The 13,975-nt window shown below is 35.3% G+C and overlaps 1 protein-coding gene across 1 annotated transcript; it reads right to left on the bottom strand.

Annotated features, from left to right (window-relative positions):
- Positions 1,406-2,683, bottom strand: LOC109359919. Its single transcript, XM_019604616.1, has 3 exons — positions 1,993-2,683; positions 1,796-1,848; positions 1,406-1,645 (listed from the first exon to the last, which is right to left on the bottom strand). Exons 1-3 carry the CDS (start codon positions 2,681-2,683, stop codon positions 1,406-1,408), a joined length of 984 nt encoding a protein of 327 aa, XP_019460161.1.

Here is a 13,975-nt window from a genome sequence, read left to right as displayed (position 1 = left end):
ATAATGTACAAAGGTTGTCAAATGTTGAAGTTATTTTATATTGTGACATTAGTGTTTTTCGATACTTTGTATCAGTGTGAATGTCATTTTTCCAAAAAATTTTGAAATTTTAAATTAGCATAACTTAATTGGAATATAATCTTCTAAATATCTAGATAGTCAATTGCGGATAGCGGAGCGTAGCAGACGACCCTAAAAACACTATAGTGGGATAGCGGTAGCGGGATAGCCGCTACAACTAAAAAAATATATCAAAGTAATTTATTATATGGCCTATACATATAAATACACAAAAATACTAACATACATGGAATTAAAGATATAATAACTTAAATAAACATTCATAACATATAACCAAAATAAGTCTAAGCCTTTAAGGCTTTAATATAAGTGTATTATAATTTAAACTCTAACTTTAAGGCCTCAAAACATAAAGTTTAAGTCTCTAAGGCTTTAGCAAAATAAATTTAGACTCTCTTCAATAGTCATCACTATCACCAAGGTAGTCTTCTTCATTAGGTCCACTATCTCCACTACTTAAATTAAAGACTTTTTCAGCCACATTCTCATCTCCATAAGCAGATGCAGCTTGCTGCCTAGAACCAGTAGTAGATATTGCTTGCTGTCTAGAACTAGAAGCAGATGCTTTTTGCTGCCTTGTTTGCTGCCTGGTCAGTTTTGATGGCTCACCAGCCCCCACTGCACTAGAAACAGCCCCCAAGTCAAGATATTGTCTGAAAATACATACTCATCCTATTCAACTACTTCTCCATCTTCACCTACTCTTCCTGTCAGCCACTCATTACAACAATCATCAATGTCATTTAGCTTAATTACATCAGTTAAATCATGGAAGTCAAACCGTTCTTTAAGTGTTTGGTTGTACTTGACAAAAACCAAATCTTACAATTTCTGATGCTCAAGTTTGCTCCTCTTCTTTGCATGAATCTATTTTTCCATTTATAAAAAAAATTAGTTTCACTTTCACACTTTACATTTACAAAGTAAAATCATTTAAAACTTATACTTAGCTACTTACTTGCTCAAAAGTACTCCAATTACGTTCACATCCAGATGAACTGCAAGTTAAGTTCAACACCTTCATTGCAATTTTTCTCAAATTTGGAACACGTGTTCCATAATTCTGCCACCACTCAGCAGGATGCAAAATATCTCTTTGTCTTATGGCTGCCTTCAAGCTAAAGGTTCCGGTAGATCTTCTATAAGAACTTAACTCATTAGTAGCTTTATCAACTTTTTCTTCATCAAGACACAATCTCTCAATGCACTGATACAATCCTAGAGTAACTTCAGAATCATTGTCCATTTCTTCTGGGTTCTTATAGTAATGTTTAGGATTAAGGAAATGTCCAGCAGCGTGCAATGGATGATGAAGTTGACATTGTCATCTTTTATCAATGATGTCAAAAAGATCATTGTAATTCTTTTCATCACCTTGGAAAGCCCATATCATAGTTTCCTTCGCCCTATCCATTGCCTCATATATGTAACCCATGGCAGGATGTTTCTCATTATCAACCAGCCTCAATACTTTCACAAGTGACCCCATGACCTTGAGACAATAGAGTACATCACTCCAAAATGATGGCAACATCACAATGTCAAATGCCCTTGGCGTCTTTAGCTACATTAGAATTCATCCACTCATCTGAGGTGAACATTTTCCTAAGGGCCCCCTTTTGATCATGCAACCTTTGCAACGTGGGGAAGTTAGTAGCAAATCTAGTAACTCCAGCTCTAACCAGAGAGGAACCTCTTTGTAGATGAAGCTTACAAGAGAGGAACCTCTTTGTATTGCCCTTTTGACTCTTTCAAGTTTTCCAATATCTTCAAGCATTAAATCCACACAATGTGCAACACATGGAGTCCAAAAGATGTGTCGTCTTCTTGCTTCTAAATATTTACCCGCCAACACATAGTTGCTACCATTATTAGTCACAACTCACACAACATTTTATTCTCCAATCTCACATATAAAATAGTCCAAAAGTTCAGCTAGCTTATCACCCGTCTTCATGTACCCAGAAGCATCAACACTTTTTACAAACATAGCCCCAAGTGGACAATTGACCATGAAGTTGATGAGCATCCTACCCTTTCTATCGGTCCAAGCATCGGACATGATTGAACAACCCGAGATTGCATGTTCTATTATATGTGGCTTCATCATCTCCTTTGTGAGCTCGACTTCCTTTTGTAACAATGGAACCCTCAACTCGTGATAAGTTGGAAGCTTTAGGTTTGGACCATAATTGGCAACAACATCCATCATTTTACTGAAGCTCCTATCACACACAACATTAAAAGGAATTCTGCACTTATAAAAGAACCTGGCTATAAACTGAACAGTTCTTGCTCTTGCTTCTTTGTCAATAGCATCATTTATACTTGATTGTCTTTGAGCTTTTCGATAAATTAAGTCCATAGGACCTTTTGTGGATTTTGTTCTCTTGGCAGCCCTGGCAGATTCAGCTACAAGCTGTTTATTGGCCATCAAATCAGCAATTTCTTGCATTTCTGCTTCTGCATCACCAAAACAGTCATGTAAATCTCCATAAATTGTATCTCTATCTGATTTTTTCTTCATAAAAGCATCCATAATTTGTTGTTTTATGTCTGCTGGAATTTCCTTGCAAGCACTTACATCCCCTGTCACTCCCATTTGGTGTTTCTTGGCTCTGGTTATCCCACCAGTACTAGTATGACCACAAAAATTACAAGTAACACTTTTTTATTGTTAGGATCTTTCATGTGATTCCATTCCCATGTCATATCAATATTATTTTCAATGAGTTTCAACAATACATCATTAGGAATGAGTGTGGCAATGAGAGGTTGAGATGAGACCATGATAGAGGGAAATTAGAAAGGAAAAAAGTGGTTATTTGAGGCAAAAAGCAGAAAGGAGTAGATAGTAGGCAAATAATAGTGAGGGGGAGGAATAATTTTTTGTGTTTTAGGGAAGATGTAGAAAAATAAGGGAATTCAGAATGTAAGAGATGAAAAAATGAAAGTTTTATGTTTTAGTGAAAAAGTGTAGGAATACTGGAATAGAATGTGTTCTAACGTAGGGGATGGAGATATGAAACAAATTTAAGTGAGAAGAAAAAAATGAAGAAATTTAGTTTTGAGGAGTGGAAGAAATTAAAGGGGAGAAAATAGAGGAGAATTAAATTAAAGAAGAAAGAGAAATGAATTAAATGAGAGAGAAGTGAAAATGTTTTTTTAAATCAGAAGACTAACAGTAAAAAAGTAAGGGTAAAAATAACTTTTTCCACTAAAAAAGTAGGGTTTCAGCCTTTAACTCACCTTTAACCTCTTGCGCCTTCTACCCTGCGAAATGGAGGCATTTCAGAACGCAATGGCAGCCGCAACAGCCGCTATAGTAAACCGCACCGATATCCACTGTTTTGTCGCGGGGAGGGGTCGACAACCTCCACAACGCCGCTATCGCACCGCTATACCGCGCGATTGATAACAAAGCTAAATATATGTCTAGTTTTGATTTATGATTTGTTGTATTAATCTTATACTCTTTTACTAAATCTTTACAAATACTTTTTCACTTTGCTCATTTCAAAACCATGTTGATGTCCGTCCAAATCTCTCAACTTTCTGTACATGGATCTCAATCCTATAATTTAGTCTTTGATATCCATAAAAGATGAAATAAAAAAATTCTAACAAACCAAGTTTACATTTCGGATCTAAAACAACATCAATAACCATCAAAGAACTTGTATCAGCCCAATACTTGTCAAATTTGACATACATTGCTTCACCCATTTGATGAATAACAACTTTAGTAAATTGAAACCAATTAAGTAATGTCAATTTATTTTCACAAATTTTTGGAAAATGGACATTCAGAGTTGGATACAAAGTACTTGAAAACAATATAAAATAACTTCAATCTTTGACAAAATTCATTGGCCATCTTCCAATCATCTTCGCTGGATAATGTTTTATATTTATTTTCTCTTAGTGATAATCTTTAAATATATCTCTATATGTTAGTGCAACATGAAAAATCAAGAATGTAGAGTTCCACATAGTTTTGCAATCAAATTTCAACTTTTTATCATATAGAATGTTTAATTGTTTGAGTGTCTCCTCAAATTTCTCATTTTTTGTGTGGCTTTGTCAAGTCCAAAAGCTATCATTATCCCTAACTCTATGTTGTAATTGAGATAACGGACAACCCATCATTCACAATCAAATTTAATGTATGAGTACAATATTGCATGTGAAACATCTATCGACCTAAAAATAAATGATCTAGGGGAAATCTTCTATAACATGCACTACATCATTTGGTCATTTGTAGTATAATTATCAACAATCAGAATGGACAACTTCCTATCTAGGTTCCAATCCAATATGCATTGATACAAGCAATTACTAAAAGTTTCGCCAGTACGAGGAGCAATCATATAAATGAATCTATCATTTAGCGAAAGTTTTAAGAACAACAATGTCACCAAAACATTACAAAAATAATAAATATTGTGAAAATATTAATAAAGTTTAGCATTAATACCTCACAAGTCGATCTACTTTGCAGAACCCATGAATCACCAATAATGTGTGCTATGATAATCATATAGCCCTTTATTTTGATTGCCAACATTCTACATATCGGTTCTAATTGCAAACTTTGATTCCTTGAAATCAAAGTTATATGGTATTCACTTTCTCTTCAATATGCGTCCTTAAGATATCACTCTTAATTGTCCATGTTGCAAGAAATCCATATTATACGTCCTTAAGATATCACTCTTAATTGTCCGTGTTGCAAGAAATCCATTTAAATAAATATTGTAATGCACCACAAAAATTCCTTAAAATAGGATATGATCAACTATGAATATTGGGTACTCATGAAAAATTATATCTTTGAAAGTACACATCTTGCAGCCTCTTGAATGCTTAAGAACCTAAGCACTAATTCACTACCTTTTAAAAAACATCAAATCTTAATAAACAAATAAACAGTTGAAATGGATGACAAACAAATAAATATAAGTAGCCAGGAAAAGCAAATGTTCTAGATAAAAGTTGACAAGAAATACATGTCCTTACCTTGATTTTCAGTGTTAGATGTACAATTGCTGCAAAAGTTACAGTGTTACCAGTTCAGACAGGACTTAAAATAGAACTAGCACACTTCTAAAGTGTCATAACAGCATAAAACAGCAAACACAACAATAAATTTAAGAACTATAAAAGAGCACCAACATCAATAGGAAGTTCCAATTTTGTTCCCCTCATAATGAAAATCTCATTGATGGTAAGAGTGTTACTGCCATTTCCTGCTTTCTACATTGATGGACTATAAGGAACACCAACATCAATCTAAAGTTCTATTGTTAGTTACCAAAACTTAAGTCTCAAAACTTTTGCTAAATTCTTACTTTCTTAGAAAGGTTTGTGCATATTTGGAGACATCAATCATGCATTTTCATGTGAACATTATATCATATCAGAAAACACTTATATATTATATCAAATCAAATCCACCAAATCAAACAGACAAAAAACGAAGATCACCATCTAAGATGTTTGAAAAAAGATATTACCATAATATGCTTAGTCCACTGAACATGTTTCACTTCTGCATTGAAAAAGGTGACTCAAAATAACTAGAATAAATAAATAAAATGAAATGAAACTCAATGAAATTTATTGGCCAGGTAAAATCCAGCGAGACTAAAACTCCAAAGACACTGAAATTATGATAAGATATTGTTCAAAGAAAGGACTCACAATGCATTTCATTTTCCCAACAGAATGAAATCAAAAGAAGTAACATGAATATGAAATTGAATTTGCATTAGAATGAACAAAAAACAGTAAAAACATAAGGAAGGGTATAAATCGCAAGTTAACTTGATTAATACATCATATCACAGTAATCGTGTAATCAAGGATTAAAACATAAGAAGACGAATAGGAAATAGTAATTGTGTTAGTGTTTCAATACTAAGAAAGAGAGAAGGAAAGAAGAAAAACATAATCTGAATGAAAATGGTGATATTGTAGAGAGAAGATTGTTGAACTTCCAAATTCAGAGATAGAAGAGAAGACGAAACGGTTCAGCCCCGAGAGATAACAAATTAACATTATACTGGGTATGATTTTATAGAGCACATCCCAAAAAGGCTACCCCTTATGCCATTTTTTTAGGTTAAAATATATTTTATTATTAAACTTTAAATTTAAATATATATATTTGATCTGATTAAAAGAAATGACACATGATACAATTTTTTTAGTACAACATATTTTGAGTGGTGATTTTATACTTACTTAGCCCTCTTTGTTGCGTTAAATTGACTTTAATGGTACACTTTCTCTATTACTTTACAACGGTCCTATTTTGTACTTCTTTTTTTTAAGTTTATACTTCAAGTAGCGTTTATATTAAGAATGTGGTGTTGTAACATTTTAGAGAAAAAACTTATTTGGTTTTCATGTACGAATATCATCTAGTAAAATTGAAAACACGGAAACTAATGGATATTGGTTCAAGTGATACATATTTGATTCCCCTTAAGCCAAGTCACAGATTCAAGTTTCGTGGATGGAAAAAATACTCGTTAGGAAAGTTAGCCTCACATACTTGTGAATGTTCCCGGCTCGGAAAAAATTGTATCCAGTACGAGGATAGGTTTGACATGCTTTGGAATCTAGTGAATAAGTGAGCATTCAACTTTGGCTGTCATGTCTTTCTTCCCCCCATCTCGAGACAAAGAGGTAGCTCAAAAAAGGAAGATTGGCTTAGCGTTTGATAGCTTTGACAAAGAGAGCAATAAACTCCCATGCTTCACATGAACCATCTATTCATTCAATAGAAGCCAGGGGCAGATTGAACATAATGAGTTGCTGCATCTCATGCGATTGGAAGAGCACGAGAAGGACAAGCTACTGACTTGAGACTTCATGTTCTATTGGAAGAGAGATGAAAAGCAATAGACTCTCCTTAATGTTATGAAGTTAAGGAGTTTTCCCTCCTCAAGGGGAATGCTTTAATAAGCTTCTGTCGTTAGAACGAGAATAGCTCAAGTGGAATCTCTTTTGGGAGGGTTCCGGAATTGATAGAGTCAAGTCATATATGGCATTCAAATCGCCAAATCGCTTTACTAATAGAATATAAAGTAAATGGGACTTTATCATGATCTTAAAAATCTACAACTCTCTTTACTGAGCGAGACTCTACCCATATCTAAAGAATTCGCCAAAGAGCCTTCTTCTAACAAGGAGAGTAAGCAAGCTACCGGAAGCGAAGCTTCTGGCTCCCCGAATTTCCAATTCCTTATTTTAGTTCAAGCGAAGTAGAGCGATAAGCACACTATCGATTGATACAAAGAAGCTTAACGACAACTTCCATTCCTGGCCCAGAAGGAAAGAGACGAAATCCCTTGCTCCATCAAAGGAAGCTAATCGTCTATGCTAGGACGCAACTGCTATCAAGTGATGATTGGCCAAGGGGAGTTCCATCATGTAGCTGGGTACAAAGAACCAGTGAAAGGGGAGTTATCAGGATACAACGAAGCACACATGATACATAAGGGAATACGAATCACATGGGTTTGTACTGATCCGCTTTCGAGCTATCGAGTCGTGACGTTTTGGTTAGGCCGACTACTAGACTACTAGAGGTTACTTCTACTTTGGTGTAGTTTTTCTTTGTATTGGTACTGAATGAACATATCAAACAAAGGCGAGTAGTATAAGCCCTTCTCCGGTCTGGGAAAAACAACAAACTCTAGAAGCTACAACGTTGTTCACCTTTGGACACGAACACTCTTCCAGACGTGAAGGGATTTCCTCCTCTTCTATTAAAGGACTAGACAACCAAGGCAGGGAAGAAAGCTAGATAAGGCATGCAAATGTAAGTTAATGCCTGTAGTCTTTTTTCTTAAAGTTGAAAGTTGAATGCCAAGCAAGAAATAGGTAGTTTCAATAAGAAAACCAAAGTGCTAATGATGCCTTCCTCCCCTACTTGACTTTCTTAGCTATCAATCCCGTCTTCAAAAACCCTTTAGAGAAGAACAAAAGGAAATATTCTTTGTGATACTGTTTGAATAACGATAATCGGAGTGATGAAAAGCATTACAATCATGTTGTGGTCAATCAAAAAGATTATAATTGTAGCTTTCAGGGCTAAAAGACTAGGGCTATGGTAACTAAACTGACATCGTCTACCATTTACTTAGGGCTATTTGCCCTAAAATAAAGAAGCGCTGGACTGCACTCGATAATGCTTCATATTTAAATAATCCAGGATTGTACAGTATAACCTCCCTCTTAATGTCTACCCTCAGACCATTGACGAACCTACTGCCCCATTGACTAAGAAAATGAATGGCTCTTCATCAATTTCACACCTAAACATAAGCTCTTCAAATCAAGCCTAATAGTATGACACATTTGACGTCGATTGCCTAAGATTTTACAACTGTTCAACCGATTGACTCCTATAGTTGGTGAGGAGGTCTTTTTCCTTCCACTTTTGTGAACTGACCGCATTTAAGAAGAAAACTCAGAATGAAGGCTTAGAAAATTAGTCTTTTGAGGGAGGCCTGCCCGGAGGAGAGCTGGCAATGGGCTCTTGTCTTACTTAACTTAATGGGAGGTGCTAGTACAACCTTTTCTTGAAATGGGGATTCCAAGTCGTGTTGTTGTTGTTATTTTTTAGTAGTAAGCATGGGCGCTTAAGGGGAAGCCTGCACTACATTTGATATTCCTTTCCTTGGTCTCTTCCGCTTTCAGGAAAGGGTAGCTCAAAAGTAAGAAAGTTCTGAAAAAACAAGCCTTTCATCCCTCCCTTCGTGGTCTGCTCTTAGGATAGTCTAATCTAGGAATTAGGGGATTTAATTACAAATACTAAGTTCACTCAGGAGTACTTCACTTCTAAAGCAAAAGCTTAAGCAACCTCTCCGACTCCTACTTCACTACAATAATTTTTTTTATGTAAAAGTATCGATAATAAATATCCTTGATTCGTGTAAGTTTCCCTAAACCATACTTAAACTTAAGCATGATTAAACTTAAGCCTGGTAAGGTGCATGCTTAAACTTAAGCATGATTAAGCAACTTGGTCTTGGTTGGAAGAAATTAAAGCCAAAGAATAGCTGCTCAGGAAGCCGTCAAGCCAAGTACCAGGCCAGGTCAGGCAGGCTGCTCAAGCAGGCAACTAAGTGTGGATCAGGTCTGCCAAGCTACTCAAGCAAGTAGTTGAGCGTGCACCAGATCAATCCAGGCTGCTCAAGCAGGCAGCTGAGCATGGGACCAAGTCAACCAAGCTGCTCAAGCAGACAGCTAAGCATGAGACTAGGGGAGCTAAGCGTCTGGCCCACCAGAAAAATGGATGCTTGGCCTAGAAGAGTTGCTATGTCATGAGTGATGTCACAAGCCAAGCAACCAGCCAAAGCAAACTTCTCGACCAAGTTTATGACCTCATGCATGAGACAAGCAAGTAGGAGGTGTCACTATGCATATAGCCTAACCCACTATAGGCTGTCCAAGCTAGCTGGCCAAGATGGGACAAAATGCTGACTCACCAGCTTGGGTGTGCCAGACAGGGAGCTAAGCAGCCAGAAAAGGGGGGTTAAGCGACCTACACTTTGCCTATAAAAGGCACACCCATTCCTTCACTTTTACACATTGTACATACTTTGTAAATTCATCATCTTCTCTCTTCTTTTAGAGCGTTCTGAGGCTGTTCTTAGGCTTTCAGTTCATAGAAATACAAGGGAAATGGAGTTGGCAAATGAGGTGAAAAAACATGATTTTGTAACCTCATTTGGAATCAAAAGCATCTCATCTTTGGATCGATGTCTCATGCTCCTACATATTGACTTGGATTATGGTGTAATGTTATTTCTTCTCTTCTTTTGTATCATCTTTTGAATTCAATACATTCAAGTTATTACTCGTGGTTGAGTTTTGATTCTTTATGATGTTCTTAATGCAGTTTTAGCTTGATTATCTTAAACTTGATTTAAAATTCAAAAATGCTTCTTCTTAAAGTGTTGACAAATGAACTAAATCTATAACCTACACCTTAATTCACTTTCCACATCAAGCATATATTTTAAGCAACTTATGTTCAAGGCTAAATGATGTAAATGGAGCCTGAAGTAGGGTGTGACAACCTACTCCGACGAGTGGCACTTAACTATTGTTTCGTGTATTACATAAGGTTTGAAAATCATCTTATCATTTTAGGACACTAGATGAAGGATTTAGATATGGTGTGTGGAATTCACCGAAAGTTTTTGATTAAAATAACATTCTTGAAACCATTATACTAGCGTTAGAATTTATTCCAAAAAAGCCGAGATGGTGAGCAAAGAATCGACCTGTCATTAAATAAATCAATCAAATCTTGCACTTCAATAAGCTAGCAAGATAAACCTTTCAACAAATAGGTAAGACCGAAACCAAGTTCAAATTACTACATGCAAATGTTTGAATATTGAGTGAAATACTTACATCCCTTGAAAAGTTCTATCTTTGAACTTGTATGTACAACAAAACACTTTTTGTATTGAAAATTATTTACTTTGATTTTGTTACACATTTTTTGATGAACATAAACATGAAAAATTAATGTTTGAAGCATTATGTGTGAATTCACAAATCTTGAAAAATCTCATTGAAAATTTTGAGCATGCTTAAACAAAATTTTGAAATCATGTCAATCTATTCATAATCATTTGCCAATGAAATTCGGATATGCTTTAGCATTTGTTTGAGGACAAACAAAGTCTCAAGTTGGGGGGATTTGATAAGTGCCCAAAATACCTAATTTTCATACACTTTTCATGGCCCTTATCCTATGCAAATCATGCAAAACCAACTTAATTCAATACTTTTTAGATAAATTGTCACATTTTGATCTTATATTTTTGATCACCTCGTTTCCAAATATTTATGCAAATTTTCTAGGAAAAATGAAGAAGAATAAAAATAACCAACAAAAATATAGTCAAGCAAGGAGGTGTCCACATCGGCCAATTTTATTCACACATGAAGCTGCTTACTAAGAAATCTAGCATGGACATGTTGCACTGCCTAGCTGACCTGACACCAACTTGGCTCTATTAGGAACAAGCTTACATGGTCAAACTAAATCCTGACACAAGCCAACCTGCTAAAGCAGGCAACTCAGCGTGCACCATGGGATCGCCTAGATGGAACCACACACCAAGCCAGAGCAGGACAAGCTGCTCAAGCAGGCAGCTCAGCATGGCCCAATAAGCAAGCAAGCAGGTTGGACCCAACATGGGTCAAGCTTGTCTTCGCCATCAAGAAACCTTGACATCATGTATGACCTCACTTGACTAGGCTCATGAGCACTTTTCAGAGTATCTCACAATAGCCTGATCAAGTAGCTCACAATTAGCCTTGGTGAGTCAACACCCAGCGCCTGACTAAGCTGCTTGGTCATGGACCAAACCCGCGCTGAAGAGTTTGGTGCGCCTGGCATGGGAAAGCAGGTGAGCCAGGCGGTGCCTTGGTTTTCCTATAAATAAGGCCCCTCTCCATCCATTTGAAGAAGATCACACACACTTGAAAATCACTCAATTCTTCATTCTTCTTCTTTACTTTTTCACTCTAGATATTGTAGCCTCTGTTCTAAGTTTGTTCTAGGTAAGTTCTTGTAAATGTTTCTTAGAATTCGAGAGGAGAAAGGAGATAGCAAATGTGATACAAAAATATAATTTTGTAATCTCATTTGGTTTCAAAAGCATCTCATCTCTGGAAGAGATGGCTCAATTTCCTAAACATTGATTTGGATTATGGTGTAACGTTATTGCTTCTATTTTTTTGTATTAGCTTTTGAAGTCAATACATGCTAGTTATTACTTTTCGGTTAAGCTTGGATTCTTTATGAAGTTCTTAATGCTTTTTTATCTTGATCACCTAAAACTTGATTTAAAGATGCAAAAATGCTTCTTCCTAAAGTGTTAACAAGTGAACTAAAAAGTATAACCTCCACCTTAGTTCACCTGCCACATGAAGCATCTATTTTAAGCAACTTATGTTCAAGGCTAAATGATGTTAATTGAGCCTTAAGTAGAGTGTGACAACCTACTCCGACGAGTGGCCCTTAACTATCATTTAGTGTATTTCATAAGGTTTGAAAATCATCTTAAATCATTCTAGGACACTAGATGAAGGACTTAGAAATGATGTGTCGAATTAACCAAAAGTATAACACATAACTAGTAAATGTTTTCCCAAACCATTTGAAGTTTAGAAATAATTCCATATTTCAAACCAATTTTCTGCTCAAGAATTTATGAATACTAGTTTATTTTTCCTTGTAAATTTTTATGCAACACAAAACAAAATCATCAAAAAAGTGTTTAGTCATTATTTTTGCTATAATATGTCTATATGATTTTTTTCTATTAAGCAATTCCCTTTGGATCGACATAACCCTATACTATACTATAATTGAATCTTGAAAGAGATGCAAATGTAAAATAGTAAAGTGTTAACTTATAAATTTTATTTGTTGACAAAGAAAGAAACCTTGAATCAAAGTGCAATTTAATTCATTAATTCTTGAAACCATTATAATGATGTTGGAATTTATTCCAACAAAGCTGAGATGACGAGCAAAGAATCGACCTGCCATTAAATAAATAAATCAGAAATTGACTCAAGAAAGCAAGCAACAAGCAAAAAAAACTCTTTCAACACCACTTATGATGAATTGTATAGTGCATTTGTTGAGTTCCATGAGGAACTTAAGAAACTAGTGAAAGTAAATGTAGATAGAAAATGAGTCATTATGTTGTGTTAAAGTAAGATACCTAAAATGGAAGAGGAATTAAATGAATTGAAACTAGAAAATGAGACTCTAGATCTTATTTAATCTTCCGCCTCATGTAGTTGCACCACTAAATTAATTGAACCACCTATATGTGATCAATGCGATATATTAAATGTTGAAATTTATGATTTAAAGGATAAATTGGCAAAGTTCATATATAGTAGTTATACCTGAATATCCTACTTGCTACATCTAGAAATGTAGGTAATCATGAAGGTCTTAGCTATAATCCAAAGAAAAATAGAAGACCATATAGGAGGCAAGTAGATTACATGCATAATTGGACTAATCATAAAAAGCCTACTTGTTTTTATTGTTGTAAACATGGTCATACATCTATATCATGCTACATTAGGAAATATGGAGTACCTAGTGGTAAATATGTATGGATGCAAAAAGGGCAAGAATATTTTATTACTAACAAGAAAGGATCCAATATAACTTGGGTACCTAAACAATGCAAGTAAAATTGTTTTGTAGGTTATCCTTCGGACTTGGGACAACACTAGTACTCAGACAGTGGATGTTCGAGGCATATGACTTGTGCTCTAATACTCGGACAGTGGATCTCTCACTAAACAGTAAAGGTTATTTCACTTATGGAGATAACAATAGAGGAAAGATACTAGGCGTTGGAAGAATTGGAAAAGCTTCACAAGTTGTAATAGAAAACGTGCTATATGTCGAAGGACTAGAGCACAACCTACTAAGCATTAGCCAGCTGGGACAAAGGTAATGAGGTATCTTTGGACTCAAAATGTTGCATCATTCATGACAGGGTAATTAATAATGTTAATTTCATAGGGCTACGAATCAACAACATTTATATGTTTGATTTGGATGATGCCACCGCTCTGTTTTCTAAATGTTTTATCACTAAAGAGAGTGACATTTGGTTGTGGCATAGACGAGTAGCACACGTACATTTAAAACATCTAGCTAAGTAATCATCAAATGATTTAGTAGTAGGATTATCAAAGCTTGATTTTAAATCGAAAGACTATTGTGACACTTGTCAAAAGTGTAAACAAGTGAAGAGTTCATTTTCAACTAAGAACATGATATCCACAACAAAGCCTTTGGAATTACTCCATATGGACT

This window comes from Lupinus angustifolius, chromosome LG11, assembly GCF_001865875.1.
Source record: "Lupinus angustifolius cultivar Tanjil chromosome LG11, LupAngTanjil_v1.0, whole genome shotgun sequence".
NCBI lineage: Eukaryota > Viridiplantae > Streptophyta > Magnoliopsida > Fabales > Fabaceae > Lupinus > Lupinus angustifolius.
Note: the sequence above shows the minus strand (reverse complement) of the source record. Positions and strands in the feature narration are given on the sequence as shown.

Excerpts from the sequence above, each read along its gene's own strand:
- LOC109359919 (XM_019604616.1), bottom strand. The coding sequence starts at position 2,683 with ATGGGAGTGACAGGGGATGTAAGTGCTTGCAAGGAAATTCCAGCAGAC. Across the intron at positions 1,849-1,992 it reads ACTTTTGGACTATTTTATAT|ATATTGGAAAACTTGAAAGA; the intron begins GTGAGATTGGAG and ends TAATGCTTGAAG. Across the intron at positions 1,646-1,795 it reads TACAAAGAGGTTCCTCTCTT|CTAAAGACGCCAAGGGCATT; the intron begins GTAAGCTTCATC and ends ATTCTAATGTAG.